The following is an 18,687-nucleotide window of genomic DNA, read 5'->3' on the forward strand; positions in this document are numbered from 1 at the left end:
TAAACCGCCGTGAGCCCAAAGGCAACGGTGGTATATAAATGTAACAAATAAATAAATAAATAAACAGGATAATTCAGAGTAACATCAAAGTAAGAAAATACATTTAACTGAGTAGAGTAGCAGGAAATAACATGGCAAACCTGAAATGGATCTGAGATTCAAGCTCATCTCTAAAACTAAACTCTCTGTTGGCACCTAACATGATGCATCCCAAATGAAATAAACTGCATTTGTTAAGAGGAGCAAAGAATGAGACTGTTCACTAAGGACTACTCTTAATCTTGATCATATTAAATGTTTGTATCAATCATTTATGAAGCTCCTTCCTAGCTCTTCCTTTCATTTTCTCTGCTAAAATATGTGAAAGTGGCTACTGGTACAGATGGAGTTGATGATCAGACAGATTTATGAAGATCTATCACTGACTATTAGCTGCAATAGCTTAATAGCCAGTTTGGTGTAGTGGTTAGGAGTGCGGACTTCTAATCTGGCATGCTGGGTTCGATTCTGCACTCCCCCACATGCAGCCAGCTGGGTGACCTTGGGCTTGCCACGGCACTGAGAAAACTGTTCTGACCTAGCAGTGATATCAGGGCTCTCTCAGCCTCACCTACCTCACAGGGTGTCTGTTGTGGGGAGAGGAAAGGGAAGGTGAACGTAAGCCACTTTGAGACTCCTCCGGGTAGAGAAAAGCGGCATATAAGAACCACTACTACTACTACTACTTCTTCTTCTTCTTCTTCTTCTTTTGATTCATGTCTAACTTAAGGGTTTCCTGGCCAGTTTTTTAGTATGATGCTATACATTTGGTATTATCCAGTGGATGGTTCTTAAGTTTTTATCTCCACAGTTTGGTAACATATAGACAAAAAAACATAGCCAAATTAAGAGAACCTTAAATTGCCTTTGGATATAAACCGTACAAATGACTCATATTCTATTTTTAAAGATAAAAACAGGAAAAGATCACTTGGGACATTCTAATAATGAATCTGTTTTTTTTTTTGTTTTCCTAGATTTAAATATTTCAGATACAAGCAGTGAAGTGATAATTCCTGAACAAATAAATGACCCTGCAAATACAACCGGCGTTCCTGGTAAATAATCTTTTGTCAAGAAATTCTTTCAAAGAAGTAGGAAAGGGGGAGGAGGAATATAAAGAAAAGTCTAGACTTTGATATGTAGATTGTAGACTCTGATTTATATTCTTGGAATGTTTCTAATGTACATCAGATCAATTTATGCAGAGTAACAGAACTGGATATTATGCTTTCCTAATGAGGTAGATGGGGTCACGTCAAAGATATTCTACAGATCACACCTGAAAAGCCTGTACCTTTTCTACATACTTCTTGTCTTTAATCTATGCCTGAAACATGGTACTGGCCATACTTAACTTTATGGGGATTTGTGGAAATGTTAGCCTAGAATCATAGAATTATAGAATCATAGAATCATAGAGTTGGAAGGGGCCATACAGGCCATCTAGTCCAACCCCCTGCTCAACGCAGGATTAGCCCTAGCATCCTAAAGCAATGAATCGATTGCTTTTAGCATCCTAAAGCAATTAGCCCGAGTCGATAGTGCCACTGGATCCATTGCAGTGGTATAAGGCTAAGTAGAAATGTCATTAAAACAAGCTGGTTTTCAATCCTGTAATGATTTACTTGTAAGTAAACCTCACTGAAGATGGTGGATACTCTTCATAGGAGAAATATTTAGAATCAAGATATTTTCAAATAGTAAACAAAATGAACAAAATGTAGGCACCATTATGACATCCCTGGAGGCTTTTTCTAATTTACAGTATTTCCTCCCCCCCAACGCATATTTTGTGTACTCAGATTACATTTGTGGAGTAGCATCCAATCAGCCAAGGTTTCTGTTCAGTCGGATAACTGGAGGTGAGGAAGCTGTACCCTACTCCTGGCCTTGGCAGGCTAGTATGCAGATTTCAGGAGAAAACATCTGTGGAGGAACAGTTCTCACTAATATGTGGGTTGTCTCTGCTGCTCACTGCTTTACATACAGGTAAGTACAATATGTATAATGTTATTGATATTTATATAGTGTTCATTCAATAACAAAATAAGAAATGCATTTTTCAATAAGCATTTCCTATAGTTTTTGCTTTTAGCTGAGAAATGCATTCTTCAGTACGTTTTTTAAAATTAACTAATCTGTAAAGTAACTGTTCCTGATTTTGCAATATGTAGAATAAGCTGCATGTCTACACCCACAAAAGGGAGTCTGAGCTATCTAACCAGCAGAACATAACGTTACAACATCAGTGGCTGGGATAAAAGTAGCTGAAGCCTTATGTACTTTCAGCAAAGAAATGGACAGCAAAACAACAAAACAACAAAACAAAGACAAAATTATTTAAACCACAAGATAGTGGAGTAGCACAGACATTCTGCATCCATAGCTACTTTACTGATACACCTACAGTAGCAAACCATAGAAAGAAGCAATTGGTTCATGGTAGTATGGAATGACCCTACCTAGTCAGGTGACAGTTCACTTCCCCTTTCGTGGGAGAATGTAAAAGTCTAGGATCTTGGTAGACGGGCTCATTACATTTGCCAATATTTCCAGACTCAGCATAGGTCCCAAACCTGTGATGCATTGCATTCAAAACTATGAGAACAACACGATCCCAGTTATCTTCATATGGGATTATACATGAAAGTGCTGCATAACTAAACAGAAGCCCAGTAGCACCTTAATTTTAATTTTACTGCAACAGACTAACATGGGCCTATTATGCACAGGTGTCTCCCATCACTTTCACTGTGCATGGCAATCTGGTTTGTCATTCTGCACTGATATTCCTCCTTTTAGCACTCAGTTCACTATTTCTGTGTTTTCTGAGATCGATTTTTTGCTGATTTTACCATTGTTTCACTTCGAAACTGAAGGTAATTCAAAAACATACAGATTCCCTTGGATTTTCCCCTTCTACCCTTTTCCTGCCTTTCAAAGGTCACTCCCCAACCCACATGAAGGTTGTTTTGCTCACCTTCTGACGTTATCCCCCCCTTCATCAGTGTACAAGCTCTATTTTCTCCTCATTTTAAAATTGAGACTTTTTTTACAAGTGGCATGAGTATCTTTAACCGCTCCTAGCGGAGCGGAATAAATAAAGCAGTAAGGGCCCCAAGGGCAGGCCCTGTCCGGGATGAGGAAGGGTGCCGATCCACTTGTCAGTCCAGCCCCAAACTGCCAATTGGCTGCTGATTGGCTGTTTGCCCCAGCACCAACCAATTGGGAGGTGCAAAGTGCCTCCCAACCCACCCCACCCCCCATGAGGCCTAACCTTCGCTCCACGGCGGCCATTCCTTTGCTGGCCACCGAGAGCAAAGGTAGGCCCGCTGGCCCCTGCCATCTACCCGTTAATGGCTCCCCAGACCCCAGAGAGGCCGCTGGCCGGCTCGCTGAGCCACCCAGAGCCCTCCCTGGGGCCTGGGGAGTGTTTTCAATGGCTGGGGGGGAAGGAAAATGCTCCCCAGGCCCCGTGGTGGACACCAATCATCCTCCCCGGCCTTCAGGAGTGCTTTCCCTCCTCCCAACCTCATGCCTCAGGTTCCCCTTTTCCCTTCAGGAGGGGTTTCTGACTCCCCACGCCCCTGGGAGCCAGGTCACTGGCTCTCAGAGCTGGCCCTGGCCCTCCTTGGGCCCTGGGGAGCATTCTACCAAGGGGAGGGGAAGTTCAGGGGGGCCCAGCCCTTCCCAACCGCCCACGCAGCGCTGCCACGGTGGTTGGGGATGGCTAGCGCCCACTGTCTTTTTTTTACAGCAGGCTTTATTACTAGTAGCAATATAAGACTATTGCTAGTCTTGCATCAATGAATTGAGAAAATAAAAATGATGCAGGGAAAATTTCAGTGCTGCATACAAACAAAATTAAGGAGGAGGGATTGTCAGTGTGGAATGAAATTGACATGAGATGTAAAGAGAAAGAGAGACACAGGGATGGACTGCTTAGAATCATAGGATAATAGAGTTGGAAGGGACCTCATGGGTCATCTAGTCTAACCCTTTGCACTATGCAGGACACTCACAACCCTATTGCTCATCCACTGTAACCTGCCACCCCCTTAAGCTTTCACAGAATCAGCCTCTCCGTCAGATGGCTATCCAGCCTCTGTTTAAAAATTTCCAAAGATGGAGAACCCACCACCTCCCGAGGAAGTGTAAAACTTTGAAAACATTTTTCCCTTTAATGCTTTAGTGAACAAAGTTTTGTGTGTGTGTGTGGGGGGGCATTTTCACGGTTTCTGAAAGTCTAACATTAAAATGGTTTCTGCAAACTTAAGAATTGTTTGGGATTGATCCATCTGGAGGACAGAGGCCATTTCCACGAGTCATTTTCCTCTGCACTGCTTGCACCAATCAAGCCTGAGCCATTCACTGCCATCTTCCCTGCTGCTGTTTCCTTCACCCTGCTGTGCTGCTGTGGTTGGAGCCATGCTGCAGTGTCAAAGAAAAGTGTCTGGTTTCTCCTTCACCCCTCAGTGCTGCTCACACATTGAGCTCTCCTGCAGCGGGAGAGGGGAAGACAGGAAAACACCACTTCAGTAACTATGGGGCTTTACGCACCGGGATCTTTGTTGCAAATTGGTCACTGAATGAAAAATCGCCATTTAAAATAGTGGAATTCGTCGTTATGCATACCTGCCTTTGTAGTGGAATCCAGTTGCGTTTTGTAGCTTTTCCCACAGCTTCCGGTCTCGGCAGAAATCGCTAGAAAGGAAGTGCTATTGCCAAGCTCGTCCCGCCCCTGGCCGTCAAGCAGCCAATGGGCAGCCGTTAGCATGCTCCCAAACAGCCCCTTTCCCTTTAAGAAAGGTTTTTCTGTAGAAAGGTTTTTCTGTGTAGATTCGTTGCAACGGAGAGACCCATCCAGCTGCCTAATGTGTTTGAGCTGTCGTTTGATCGTATGATCGTTGCCACGCTGCCTCGAGTGAAACCCCCCCCCCTCTCACGGGCCCGATTTTCGGCTGAATGAATGTGTAAAAATTAATGGGAAAATACATCAGCAAACGGGCTTTTCTGTGGTTTGTGCTTAGTGACTAAAGGTGAAGGACTGAAGCCAGGGAAGCCTCTAAACAGAAAGAGGCTCGCTGGTGCGTTTATCCCCGCTCGCTCGGAGAAAAATAATGGCGATCGCTTCGCCGGAAGTTTGGAGAACAGGCTCAGGAGGAGGGACTTTGAAGAAACCGCAGCAATGTTAACGCACAGGTCTTTTTCGCTAGTGTTGCAGATTGGTTGCAAGAGTGTAGCGCTTTCCGGAGGGTGAATCCACTTTTTGGGATTCCCCTGAAAGCACTACAAGGAAGCGCTTTTTGCAGATTGGTTTCAGGTGTGTGGCAGATTGTCTACGACGTCGTGCGTTATGGCAAATCAATAGCGTTTCCAATTGGCAACCATTGTGCGATTTTGAAGGCGTGCAAAAAGCCCCTATATGTTGTGGTAGATTTGCATTGCTACTCAGATGTTGATTTTTTAAAATAAAAATATTTTTCTATGTGGGGGGGGGCTGCTAGGATGCAAGAATATGGCGCTGAAAGGTTATTGGTGGCTGACGCCACATCACAGTAATTGGCAAGCCAAAATGGGGGTAGAGTGGATTGCCCTGACTTCCACTCAGCTTCCTGACTTGTCAGGAAGCAAAAACCCAGGACAAGGCATTCAGTAAATATGGGAGAATACTCCCATCCAGAAGCAAGCAACCACACATTAGCAGGGCAAAGATTTCAAAACAGGAGACAGTATGGGCCATTCTGCACCAGGATCTATGTGGCAAATTGGTTGCGGGACGAAAAAACGCCATTTTAAATTGTGGAATTCGTCGTTATGCATACCTGGCTTTGTAGTGGAATCCAGTTGCATTTCTATCGTTTCCCACAGGTTTCCGGTCTCGGCAAAAATCGCTAGCCAGGAAGCGATATTGCTGAGCTCGTCCTGCCCCTGGCCGTCAAGCAGCCAATGGGCGGCCATTATCATGATCCCCAAAAGCCCCTTTTCCTTTAAGGAAGTTAAAAAAAAACATGTTGCAACGAATTTGCGTTGATTCGTTGCAACGGAGAGACCCATCTAGGTAGCAGGCGGTGTTTGAGCTGCCGTTTCATTGTTGCCACACTCCCCCTGAGTGAAAAAAAAATTAACCCCCCCCCCCAGCACGGGCGCGATTTTCGCCCGAAAATACAGTGACAAATAAAGGGAAAATAACCCAGCAAACGGGGCTGTGTGTTGTTTCGTGCTTGGTGACTTAAAACAGCTCTGCAGCCAGGGAAGCCTCGCTGGGTAAATGAAGGCTCGCCGGTGCGTTGATCTCCGCTCGCTCGGAGAAAAAAAAATGGCGATCGCTTCGCCGGAAGATCAGAGCTAGGGGGAGGGACTTTGCAGAAACCGCAACAATGGTAACGCACAGAACTTTCCTGCTAGTGTTGCAGATTGGTTGCAAGAGTGTAGTGCTTTCTGGAGGGTGAATCCACTTTTTGGGATTTGGGATCGATTTCAGGAGTCTTGCAGATTGTCGACGACATTGTGCATAAGAGCAAAACAGTAGCGATTTCAATTTGTAACCATTGTGCTATTTTGGACGAGTGCGGAATGGCTCTATGCCTTGGATGCCTCTATGTGGAAACAGTCAGAGTGTAATCTGCATTTGACATATTTTTAAAAACTGCCAAAAACACAATTAATGTGCAGGATCAAATCAGGGAAAAAGAAAACAATGCAAATTTGCAAGGAAGGAGAAGAAATCATTGTTACATTGCAGCTGTTCTAGGGTATTGAAAAAAATAACTCTCATTTTTTCCCCGTTCAGTAGCACAAGACTAAAAAGCTCTCCAAACCTTCTGCCAGAGGACTCCTTCCCTATACAAATGGCCACCCTGTGCAAAGCATGGTGGAGTTTGCACAGGCACATGCACTCATACACACACACACACGTTGCCAATGATCACAGCATGCAATGCCAGTACTAGTGGATTCTAACATGAATCCTGTACACTCAACATGTTCACCCCTATTTTGAGATTGTGTGACTCTTTCCCATTTTTCACAGTAGCTGATAACACAGCAGAGAATCCTCTTATGTTCTGCAATATGGAAAATGAGACTGCTTATTAGTTTCAAAAAGGGTCTTGTCAGTTTTAGCACACAGATCATACATGTATTCACTGAAACTTGTGAACAGGGTTGCTGTGTTTTGCTACATGACTGTTTTATAATATTTGTACCGTAGTTTCTTTGCTATAATGAAAATAAAAGCTCAAAGGAAAAATGTGTTTTTTATCAGTAAGGAAGGTAGAGAGGCAAAAAGTCCTATCCTGCTTAGTCATAACTGATTTTCTAACCACTGAATAAAGATAAAAGCCAGTTAGAGAACCGGAGTTAGCTCAGTCCCTCCTTGAGCCAACAATTGAACTGTAACACCTTCGGGATTACCTACTAAAAATTGTTGCCTTGTATTTATAAAACTACGCCATTAAGGATGATGGTCCTAAGATACAGATGGTTATTTTATTTGTTTCTTTTTAAATGGTATCAGTTTTGTATTTGAAACTGCTTTGGTTCTTGTTTCAGAAAAATTCTGGGAATAAATATTTAAGTATATGTTTTAGTGGTAGTAAATGATATTCTTGTGCTTCAGCACAAGTGATAGGTACTCTATATAAACTGGTAAATTCTGTTTTCTCACTCTATTTCTATTTCTCACTATATGCTCTGCAAAGGAAACAATACAGAGATCTATGGAGAGTGGTGGTTGGAGTCCATGATATCAAAGCTGAAGAGCCCAATAGTCAGGTTAGTACAAACTGTTCCCCATAATTGAAGGAAGCATATCTTCATGCTCTAACCTAATGCTTCCTAAAGTTTTTGGGCCACCCCTTCTATTTGCATGAACTCATCTCTTGTGCCCCCTAGTCTGCCCCACCCCCCAAAAACAACAACGACCATTATTCAGCATAGGAGTCTACCCAACCTTCTAAAGGTAAAGGTAAAGGTATCCCCTGTGCAAGCACCGAGTCATGTCTGACCCTTGGGGTGACGCCCTCTAGCGTTTTCATGGCAGACTCAATACGGGGTGGTTTGCCAGTGCCTTCCCCAGTCATGACCGTTTACCCCCCAGCAGCAAGCTGGGTACTCATTTTACCGACCTCGGAAGGATGGAAGGCTGAGTTGACCTTGAGCCGGCTGCTGGGATCGAACTCCCAACCTCATGGGCAAAGCTTTCAGACGGCTGCCTTACCACTCTGCGCCACAAGAGGCTCTACCCAACCTTCTAAGGAAGGTAATAAGAATATTCAAAACAGGTAATAAGAATATTCAAAATCCAATTTAAACTTTGTAGTTTAATTTTTTTAAACAAAACTGATGAACATGATTCAGTGAGGCCAGATTTTCAAAGTCACTTAGTAAGAATCTTAGAACCATATTTAGTAACTATTTCAATGTTTAGTAAATTCTTTATGCGGTAGAAAGGATTGAAGACATTTTCCAATGTCTGATTTAAAATAATTTTTTTAAAAGGCTAGTCTGGTTTTTGTTGTAATAATTTGGGGGTTAAGATGAAAAAACTGGACAATTGAGAGGAAATTTAGGATAATAATAATAAACATTCTGGTGATCACCTGTCAAAGTTTGCTATGTGCATATATATATATACTGGGAGGAAATTGGGTATATTTTTAGAAAATCAATGTACCAAATTGCTGCATATTTATATTTTTTTGTAAAATTCATTCACTCATAGAATAGACCTTGACTAGAAATATGTTTCTATGACTAAAAATACAAAAAAGTATGGATGGATACTAGATAATGCACTGAAATTTTTGACAGACATAAATTGTAGACATAGTAAATAACTATGTTATAATTACTCTAAGACAGTCTTTATGGAGCTTTCATGGGGTATTGCAGTGGTGAAAATTTTGCTAAAGGAAAAAAGTACATCCATGCATGATGCACATTTAAAACCAACCTTTAAAAAAATTATTGAGAAATTATTAAAATCTTATACAACCTAGAAATATAAAAATTGGATGGACTGCAACAAAAATAGCACATAACTAAAAAGTTCACTTCATAACCAATAAATTCAGTACCTGAGAACACAAGAAAAACCTTGAAAATCACAAAGAAACAAAACTACATGTAACACATTTAAAAAGCAAATGAGAACAAGATGCAATTCAATAATGATAAGTGCAGAATTCTACATCTGGGTGACAAGAATGAGAAGCATGTGTACTGTATGGGAGATAAACTACTGGGTAACAGTGTGTGAACTATAATCGAAATATGAGCAGACAGTGTTATGCAGCAGAAAAGAAGGTGAATGGAGTAATAAGCTGTACCAACAGAAGCATCACATAAAAACTGCAAGATGTCATAGTCCCACTGTACACCACAACCACACCTGGAATACTGTGTGCTGTTCTGGAGGCCTCACTTCAAAAAGGAAGTGGACAAAACAGAGGGTGCAGAGGAGAGCAACTAGGATGAACCAAATCATATGAGAAAAGGCTGAGGTAATGTTCAGCCTGGAGAAGAAGAGGCTGAAAAGAGACATGATTGCTGTCTTTAAGTTTTTGAATGGTTGGAGGAGGGCAGGAAGTGGTTCCTGTTGGCAGCAGAGGACAGGACCCACAGTAACGGCTTTAAACTATGTGTGGAATGGTACCAGATTGATATCAGGAATTTTTTTCACAGTCAGAGTAGTTCAGTAGTGGAATCAGCTGCCTAAGAAGTTGGTGGCCTCCCCCCTCATGGGTTGTCCTTAGGCAGAGGCTGGACAGATACTTATCATGGATACGTTAGGCTGATTCTATACTGAGCTGGGGGTTGGACTAGGTGGCCTGTATGACCTGTTCCAACTCTGTGATTCTAATAATATTTTCACAAAGCATAATATATTGGTCTAACTAGAGTCTACAGTGCTACTGGACTCTTGCTCTTTTCTACTTCTACAGACAAACTAAAATGGCTACCCATCTTGATCTATCTGCAATTACTTTGAATTTATTTAAGTTCCAGATTTCCATCTTCCCCTCTAATGTACTGTCATGCTTCTCTATTCCTAGAAAAGGTCTGTGAAGAAGTATATTATACATCCAGACTTTAACAGCACTACTATGGACTCAGACATTGCACTGGTACAGTTGACTGAACCTTTAGAATTTAATCATGTTCGTCCTGTGTGCCTGCCTGAGAAAGATGAAAAAATTGAACCTTCAAGGGTTTGTATCATCACAGGCTGGGGCATTCATAATGCAGGTATGTTTTCTTTCTCTTCAATTGCCCTTAGAAATCAACAAGAATAATCCCAAGGGCCTTGTTTTTCTTCAAAGACAGTGGTAGAAAGGGAGAATGTTGAGTGCAAAAGTTAGCTGGTACACATTAAGCAACAAACTTGTAAATATGTTTTTTTACCTGTGAAGAGCACTGTGTTATTGTTTTAAAAACCCTGAAATTCCCCTTCCTCCTCAAGACAAAGGAAAATCAAGAAAACTCCAGCAACTTGAAGTTCCTATTTTGGATTCTGAAGAGTGCCATAAATACTACATGAACCATTCTGGAGGAGTGAGCAAACAGATGTTCTGTGCTGGATTCCCAGCTGAAACGGACAAGGATTCATGTACAGTAAGCTGTCTCAGAGTATATGACATTAGGGCTGATCCTGCGTTGAGCAGGGGGTTGGACTAGATGGCCTGTATGGCCCCTTCCAATTCTATGATTCTATGATTCTATGATTCTATGATTCTATGATTCTATATGCATTATGAACAGCCAGGAGCTCACTTGTTATGAAACTCTTATATGGATACTGAGGTGATGATAGTGGAATTGCTAAAGTGGGCTCCTCTGAGGATGAGGTGGGTTTTTTGGGGGGTCATTTTAAGTCAAAATATCTTTGACATTTTATAAGGGAGAATAATTTGAAGGGCTCGGTTATTAGGATTTGAGGTACTATTACCTATCTAGCATATCCTGTCACACACTTGCCCATCTGGGCTGAATCTGCACAAAGCTTTTAGTGCAATCCCAGATCGATTAAATTCCTCCCATCTACACTGAAATTGATTTCCATTTTGATTTTGGTTGATGGAAATTTTCCATCTGCAACCTCCATACCTTGACCCGCATAGACCCTAACTTTTCATCAGAATATCAGGGAGCGCTTATTTTCCAGGATATCTGACTAAAGTGCTCCGGTAGGCCAATAGATCAAAGTGTAGATGTCCGTGGCTTCAGATTAACTGGCACTCCCCCACTTTTTTACAATGCTGTGAACTTGTTTACAATGCTGACGTAGCATGCTTGTCTCTTGCTGATTGGTCAAGTCGCGGACACAAAAAGAAAGGGCTATCCTTTGGATCTTTTGCTTGGGATTGTTGAGAGATGGATATCATTCCATTATTCGCCATTTTATGCTACTCTCCACTCTCTGCTCACTAATCTGAACATACATTTTACAGAGCTTTTTCTCCGAGCTCCAGCTCAGTGGCACTTGCAACCCCCCCCCCCCTTTGACCTCAGCCACGCATTTCAAATGCTCACTCTGCCCTGGGGCCCTTACATCTTGCTATGCATGGGGGGAGGGGGAGGGAAGGAGTGGGAGGGGGACAGATAAGCACAAGGTTGCTTTAAAGTGGTGGGGTAGGCGCTAAATTTCCTGGCAGCCCTCCACAAACTGGGGGAAGGGTGGTGTGATCGAGAAGCACTAATGAGGACTACAGTCGGGTAAGTGAGGCCACCCAGATGCAGATGGCGAAAGCGACTGAAGGCTGATTCAGTTTAGGGAAACTGTTTGTTGCAGATCACTTACTATGTCCGGTCCCAAATCGAACAGAGATCGGTAAGAATGAATGCGGGAAAAATAATTCAATGCAGAATATGCCCTGGACATTACGACAGGAAGGCCTGGAGGATCATTATCCATGGGGTCGCGATGGGTCAGACAGGACTTCGCAACTAACAACAACAACACATATGGTTTCCCTCCACTTTTTTCCTTACAGAGTTTTAACCCTTCCTCTCTGCTATGTTTTCCAACCAGAAACAGTCCCATGGAACTACTTGCCTCGCTGCAGAAATTTGTGTAGTCATGGCTACATGTAAATAGGGATGAGCAATAACCAGCTCACAAATATAACTTTGTGATTAATTTTGATCATTTTGCGGTTCACCAATGTTTGTGAACTGCCATGAACTTCCAGTTTGTAGCAGTTTGTGAAGCACATAAAGCAGGGGTTTCAATGGCTCGCTGAGCTCTGTAAAGAAGCTTTAAGAAATAAATGTTTACTGAGATCTTGCAAGATACTTTGTGAAACCTCAGTGGCCATCTGGGGAGAAAGGAAGAGAAGTAGTCAGGGAAAAGGAAGAGGTTGAAGGAGCTGCAGGGGAGGGAAAGAAATAGTATGGGGAGGGGGATACTGAGAAACATCTCCCCCTTAAGTCCTCATGGTTCCCCTTCTTGTAATGTATAAGATATCCATGCCTTTTGAAAATATTCTTTTCCAGCTCAATGAATATCCATTTTCTCTAGGGTGACTCCGGAGGCCCACTAGTTTGTTCTTCAGAAGATTCAAGTTACTATACTCTTAATGGAATAATAAGCTGGGGATTTGGCTGTGGAAGGAAAGACTACCCTGGAGTGTATACAAATGTAGCCTCTTTCATTGATTGGATCAATCAGCACATTCCTGGAACCAGTAAGTCTCCACATTCATTTCAATAACAACAGTTACTCAATGTAATATGGAAACCTGTGATCTTAAGGGACGCCATTTTCAGGAACAGAAACCCTGGCATTCACATTGGGCTTGGCATAGGAATGTCATTTCCTTTGCTTTTCAGCCTTTTGGCCCCACTGTTTACATTTCTTCTCTGTACCTGTGGGTGTCTTAACTGAAAATAACACTTTATGAACCTAATGTTCATGGTTGATGACAACTTAGGTCGCAATAAATTGGTGTGCCAGATCATTTTTTCTTGCCATACATTGATACTGTTGCCTCTTTGGAAGACTGGTGTCATGATCAAACCAGTCTTCATACTTGAAGCCTTGACCTGTGATTTTGGAATTCATATTATATTTTCTTTTAAGAAGTATTTGTGCAAAAATTCTAATCTCTTGAAATCTACATAATTCTTGCATGAGATTTTTGACCAAAGGGCCAATTTGATTTTATGGGATGGATCATATGTAACATGAACGATATTAACAGAAATAAACCTTCCTATCTCTCTTCCCTAGATTCTCCTTAGGAAATCACAGGGGCCAAATTTGAGTCTAAAGTGGGATGGAGGAAAACACTCCTGCTTTTCCACTGGTGGAAATGTCTTCCATCAGTGGAAAACTAGTTAGGATTTTTGCATTCCTTCCTAGGTGTCACTCTGGATGCTTGATTGACATCACAAGATTAAGCTAGCACCACACATTTGTGTTCAAATCTGTCTGGCATTCCACAAAGAAAGCATACAAGAGGACTTAACAACAAGGTCTAAACACCCCCCCCCATTGCCTTGCTTCTTTTGGCATCTAGATTAATTAAGAGTTCTGAAGAATATAAATCAAGGGTCCTCAACATTTTTAAGCTGGCAGACATTTTTGAAATTTTAACACAGTGTGATAAAAGTCCAGTCAGAGTCCAGTAGCACCTTTAAGACCAACAAAGATTTATTCAAGGCATGGGCTTTCGAGTGCAAGCACCCTTCGTCAGACTATGATCTTCTTACATGACAGGGAATATATAGCAAAAATCAATTCTGCTACATCTGTGTCACAACCAAATACAGCCAATGATAATCCTTTGTCAAAACAGCCAATCAATCCCCTAGAATTCAGTGTACTTTACAAAGAGAAACCAAAATGCTGGTATTATAGATCAAAGACTATCACCTCCCCATATGTTGCTTGCTCCATACAACTGTGAGACATTCCTCCCAGGGAATTGCTGGTCACTTCCCAAGGACAGGGAGTCAAACTCAAAATTCCAGTACAATGCCATATCTTACAGTCATATTATCACAAATAAAATGCATAGTGAGGAATATGGACACACAAGTTGAACAAGGTTAGCATGAATAAAAAAGCCTTTGTCTCTGTTGAGTCCTGGGTATGTCATAGTATTGAGTTTTGTAATAACAGTCACATAATACCAATTAAAATAAATTGTGAGGAATGTGGACACAAAAGATACATAAGGTTAGCATGCATAGTGAGATAAAAAACCTTTGTCCTTGTTGAGTCCAGGGTATGTCAAAATATTGAGTGGAAGGTTCAACCTTCCAGGACATTCTATAAGGGACTTAAAAGTAGCTGTTGTATTACAAAGAAACTTCAAGAACAGGCTAGAAAGGGAGATTGCAGAAATGCAAGTTATTACAACACTCAACAATGCCCTGGACAGCTTTGCGGTGCTTCATGGCACCCCAGAGCGAACCAGGGCATTGTTCATGCAATTTGCAGGACAGTGGGATTGTGTGGAAAGCAATCCCACCATCCAGCAAACTTCAACACCCCCAGCTGGCCTCCCACATGGCAGAACCTACCTGCCGCTGCCACGTTCCCTGGGGGGACTTCTCTCTCCCATGGGGACACAGTATGCTGTGAAGCATGCAGCTAGGCAGCAATGCACCAGCGGCAGGACAGAGTGGTGCCACTGGTACGGCATCACCCAGTGAGTGTCATAGTGCCCACAAGCATGTTGGGGACCCAGGATAAAAATGCTTGCACATTATTTTAGGTAACACTGATGGGAGACTTAAAATATAATACAAAATAACAGATACTTTTAAAGATTTTACTTTGGACCACTTGCAACCTCTGTTAAACTGTAAAACTATTCTCTAAACTTTCGTGAGTTCCGTTTTCTCTTTTCCTTTCCATTTTCGTTATATATTATTCCAGTTTTCTCTGGCCTCTTCTTTCAGTTCCAGGCAGAGTCTGCACTTACTTTCTTTATTCCATTGTCAATCCTGTTGAATTCAGATCGCTTTGAACTCGATTCTTTCTCTCCCCCCCCCCCCATTGAAACAGGAAAGTCTTCTGCACGTGGTTAGGGTAGTTCAGAAGGGGGGAGGAAGCCAAGCCTCTTTCTTTCTTTTCTTGAAGGGGGGGGGGAGAAGGAGCCAAGCAGGGAGCCTCTTTCTTTTCTTGGAGGGGAGGGGGAGAGGATCGAAAAAGGCAGAGGAGGGAGGAAAAATCCAGGACCGACCGAAATTGAGAGAAATTAGGGGCTTCTCCTTTAAGGCAAGCATGTCACATGACCAGGTGTAGCCTATCAGAGGTTCTCTACCATGGAGCTTTCTTTCCCAAATGGATATTCAGGATTAAAAGCAGTCTGAGATATCGCAAAATAAAGGTAGGGTCACACCGGATCAATCCTTCTTGCTGTAGAAGGAAATTTTAAATCGGCCAAAATCCAAACGGAAATCGCATTCTGTGTAGAGGGCAGGGACTGAATCGATCTGGGGTTGGAATAAAAGCTCAGTGCAGTTTACACCCCTGTCTCCCTTCTGCCACTGAAATCTTTCACTGTCCTCGTGATCAGTGGCCCTTTTGGATTAATGGTGAGCTGGGCTGATGACTGTGCTTGCTTTTATATTAGGATTGGAATGCTGGTATAAAATGCCCACTAGAATCTTTTCTAATCCATTACACATGGCCTGACAACTTTAGGAGCTTCCTTGTGTCTGTTGCTTTACTTAGTATTTAAACTTTAATTAAACATAGTAATTAAACAATACTGATGGTGGCATAATTGTAATACACAATTGTATTTTATTACAATTGTATTTTACTATAATTTTGCTGACAGTGCCATAATTGTAATAAAAGTAATAAGCAATTACTTTACATAGTAATTAAACAATGCTGATTGGGTCATAATTGTTGGTACGATACGATACGATAACATTTATTGTGTTTAGCCAAAGGCCATTACAAAACATAATTAAAAACAATATGGTACAAATACGGATAAAACAATATTTCTCCAATATTGCGTACATAAACTGCCCTGGGCCATATGGAAGGGCAATATAGAAATCAAATAAACAAACAAACAAATAAATAAAATTGTAGACGAGGACTAATGAGTTACAATTTAAAAGAAACACGGTGTATCAAGGTGGGGACACCTGTAAGAAAGCTTTGGCTCAGATCTTCCTGGCGGCCAGAGCAAAAACATAATTGTTGGTGATTTCTTTACTGTTTCCTGGAACAGCTAAACTAACTGCATTGCTACTTTTGCAGACTCATCCAACACAGTGTGAAAATCTTCAGTGAAGCTTTCAAAGCATCACATCAATTCCATGCTGGTATAGTTCTTCTACGTAACCTGTTTTAATCCTGTAACTAGCAGTTATGGATTACATGTTTCATAACTAATTTTTAAAGCTGCATGTTCTATGAATAGGCAATATTGTGTGGCTTTGGACGTGAACAGCTTGACTGCATTTTGAGAACTCCGTAACGCTTCTATTGATTTAAGAGTGGATGGTGAAAACAGGATCCCTTCTGCAATCTATAATCCATGACCCAGCTCTACCTGTTTTGCATGTGTGTATACAGCTCTGTTACTGTCTGACTGAATGACAGAATAACCAGTCAGACACATCTTTAGCTGAGTGCAAGGAGGTTGAGGCAGACCCTGCCTGTGACTATAATATGTTGGGGGGAGGGGGGAGGGGGAAAGATAACATGTTTGCTGTACATTGATTTTGGTGTGAACAGGGCTAGAGCATTAACATACTAATCAGAAATTCAAATGAATGTATTATTATGTTACCATGTGCAATTGCATTTTAAATACATTAATATGCTTGATTATTTGTCCTCCAACCAGGTGACATTACCCATTTCAGTTATTTCAAAAAAGCAATGAGAGAGGAAACACGTTTCCATGGGAAGATACAGAATGGCCTTCTTACATTTAAACATGAATTAGTATTTCATTAATTAAGATTTAGTTGGTAGGCTCCTGTTTCACTTTCTGTATATATTCAGTACCATAAAGTACGGTTAACAGAATTGTGTTTGCATAGATTATACTCAGCTTTATAATAAAAGAAACTTTGTATTGAAAATGGATTCACAAGTGTTTGTACATGCTAAGCTGCCCCAGAAAGAGTGGTGGGAGGAATATCTTAAAAGTGTTAGAAGGGCAGGGGATTTTGTACATGCAAGTATGTATATTACCTAATAACTATAGTGTTGATTCTTGTGACAAAAATTACATAACATTGCTAATTTGTGATATGTTTATAATGCCTGTAAATAAATGGATTTTTATGAGTGACTTATTTGATATACATTTCCAAATAGGAAAGCCAGTCACCAGGTAGGACCAGGGGATCTCCAGGCAACAGAGATCAGTTCTCCTGGAGAAAATGGCCACTTAAAAGGTGGACTGTATAGCATTCTTCCCTATTGAAGTCTGTCCCCGCCCCAAATTCCGCTCTCTGCAGGCTCCACCCACAAAGTCTTCAGGTTTTCCCCAACCTAGAGCTGGCAACCCTATTTCCAAATGTAATATATATGATTTTACTGGTATAGAAGCAACCATTCAAAATTCCAGAGACCGAGGGAAGGATGACAGTGACATAATTTACCTGTAACAACAAGCCACGGTTCTTCATTAAAGGAAGGAACATGAGGCCTCCCCAGTCTCACACTCCATTTGCACATGCTTTGGTTATGAGAAGCTTCCAATTTCACAGGAAACCATAAATTGTGGTGTGAGCTATGATCATGAGCCCTTTCCCTGCACCCCAAGATTCCAAATTATGGTTTTATTTTGATTTTCAGCAAAAAGAAGAAACAAGTTAGAGGTTCAGATATAGCTACAAAGTGTGGCTTCTTGTGAAAGATTGTGCTGCATAAGGAAGGGCAGAAGAAGTAAACATGCACACCTGAAGACCCTCAACTCTCATTCATGTCAGTTATGAATCATGCTAAATGATTGTTTCATGGGAGAAAAAAAACTCTTAGAAATACATGAGGTAGTAAAAAGCTTCTATTTATAAATAAAAAATTGTTTCTAAGATAAATATTATATAGATAAAGTGTACAGGCTAACAGACTGAATAGTTGTAACTCCAGGGTTTCATATGCAAATGCATAGCTTATACTATTGGGCTGGAACTAGCAACCAGTGTTTGCAAGGACTGCAGATCTTTCCCTTGTCAGCCCCCCTCACTCTGTCCAGCAGCCCTTTGCAACATATGGAAGTGGAGTGGAACCCAAATGGACAGCCATATAGTGGGGAGGGGGGATGCACTGAGAAGGGAAAAGGGGACAAAATCATCCTCTCTTACCTCTAATGTCTGTGCATCTCTGCTGCTGGAAGTAGTAAGTCCCCATTCCGTGTTTCAGCACAGTGCTCTCTAACCCATGTGACTTCTTCTTGTGCTGGGGAAGGAGGAAAATAAAGGAAAAGGCCACATCTATGAGCATTTTCTTCTGAGAATCCAACCCAGTGTTTCAGAACATAAGAAGAACCCCTTGGATCATATTAATAGTCCATCTAGTCCAGCATCCTGCCTTCCATACAGCCAACCAGTTCCTGTGAAGGTCCAGCAACTGGACATAGAGGCAGAGGCTGTTCCCTGATGTTGCATCCTGGCACTGGGATTCAGAGGTTGACTGCCTCTGAAGGTGGA

The 18,687-nt window shown here is 41.7% G+C and overlaps 1 protein-coding gene across 3 annotated transcripts in view; it reads left to right on the top strand.

Moving 5' to 3' along the window:
• OVCH2 (ovochymase 2) overlaps positions 1-17,324 on the top strand; it is a 49,520-nt gene extending 32,196 nt beyond the window's left edge. For 2 of the 3 annotated variants that reach the window (XM_077321880.1, XM_077321882.1), the window contains 7 exons: positions 1,017-1,097; positions 1,845-2,031; positions 7,746-7,818; positions 10,101-10,293; positions 10,508-10,659; positions 12,566-12,731; positions 16,280-17,324. In XM_077321880.1, the coding sequence (XP_077177995.1) occupies positions 1,017-1,097; positions 1,845-2,031; positions 7,746-7,818; positions 10,101-10,293; positions 10,508-10,659; positions 12,566-12,731; positions 16,280-16,299 (872 nt within the window). In that variant the 3' untranslated portion in view covers positions 16,300-17,324. The remainder of the gene's footprint in view (positions 1-1,016; positions 1,098-1,844; positions 2,032-7,745; positions 7,819-10,100; positions 10,294-10,507; positions 10,660-12,565; positions 12,732-16,279) is intronic. The other variant, XM_077321881.1, reaches the window with a different exon arrangement.
• The last annotated feature ends 1,363 nt before the right edge of the window (positions 17,325-18,687 follow it).

This window comes from Paroedura picta, chromosome 2 (genome assembly GCF_049243985.1).
Source record: "Paroedura picta isolate Pp20150507F chromosome 2, Ppicta_v3.0, whole genome shotgun sequence".
Classification (NCBI taxonomy): Eukaryota; Metazoa; Chordata; class Lepidosauria; order Squamata; family Gekkonidae; genus Paroedura; species Paroedura picta.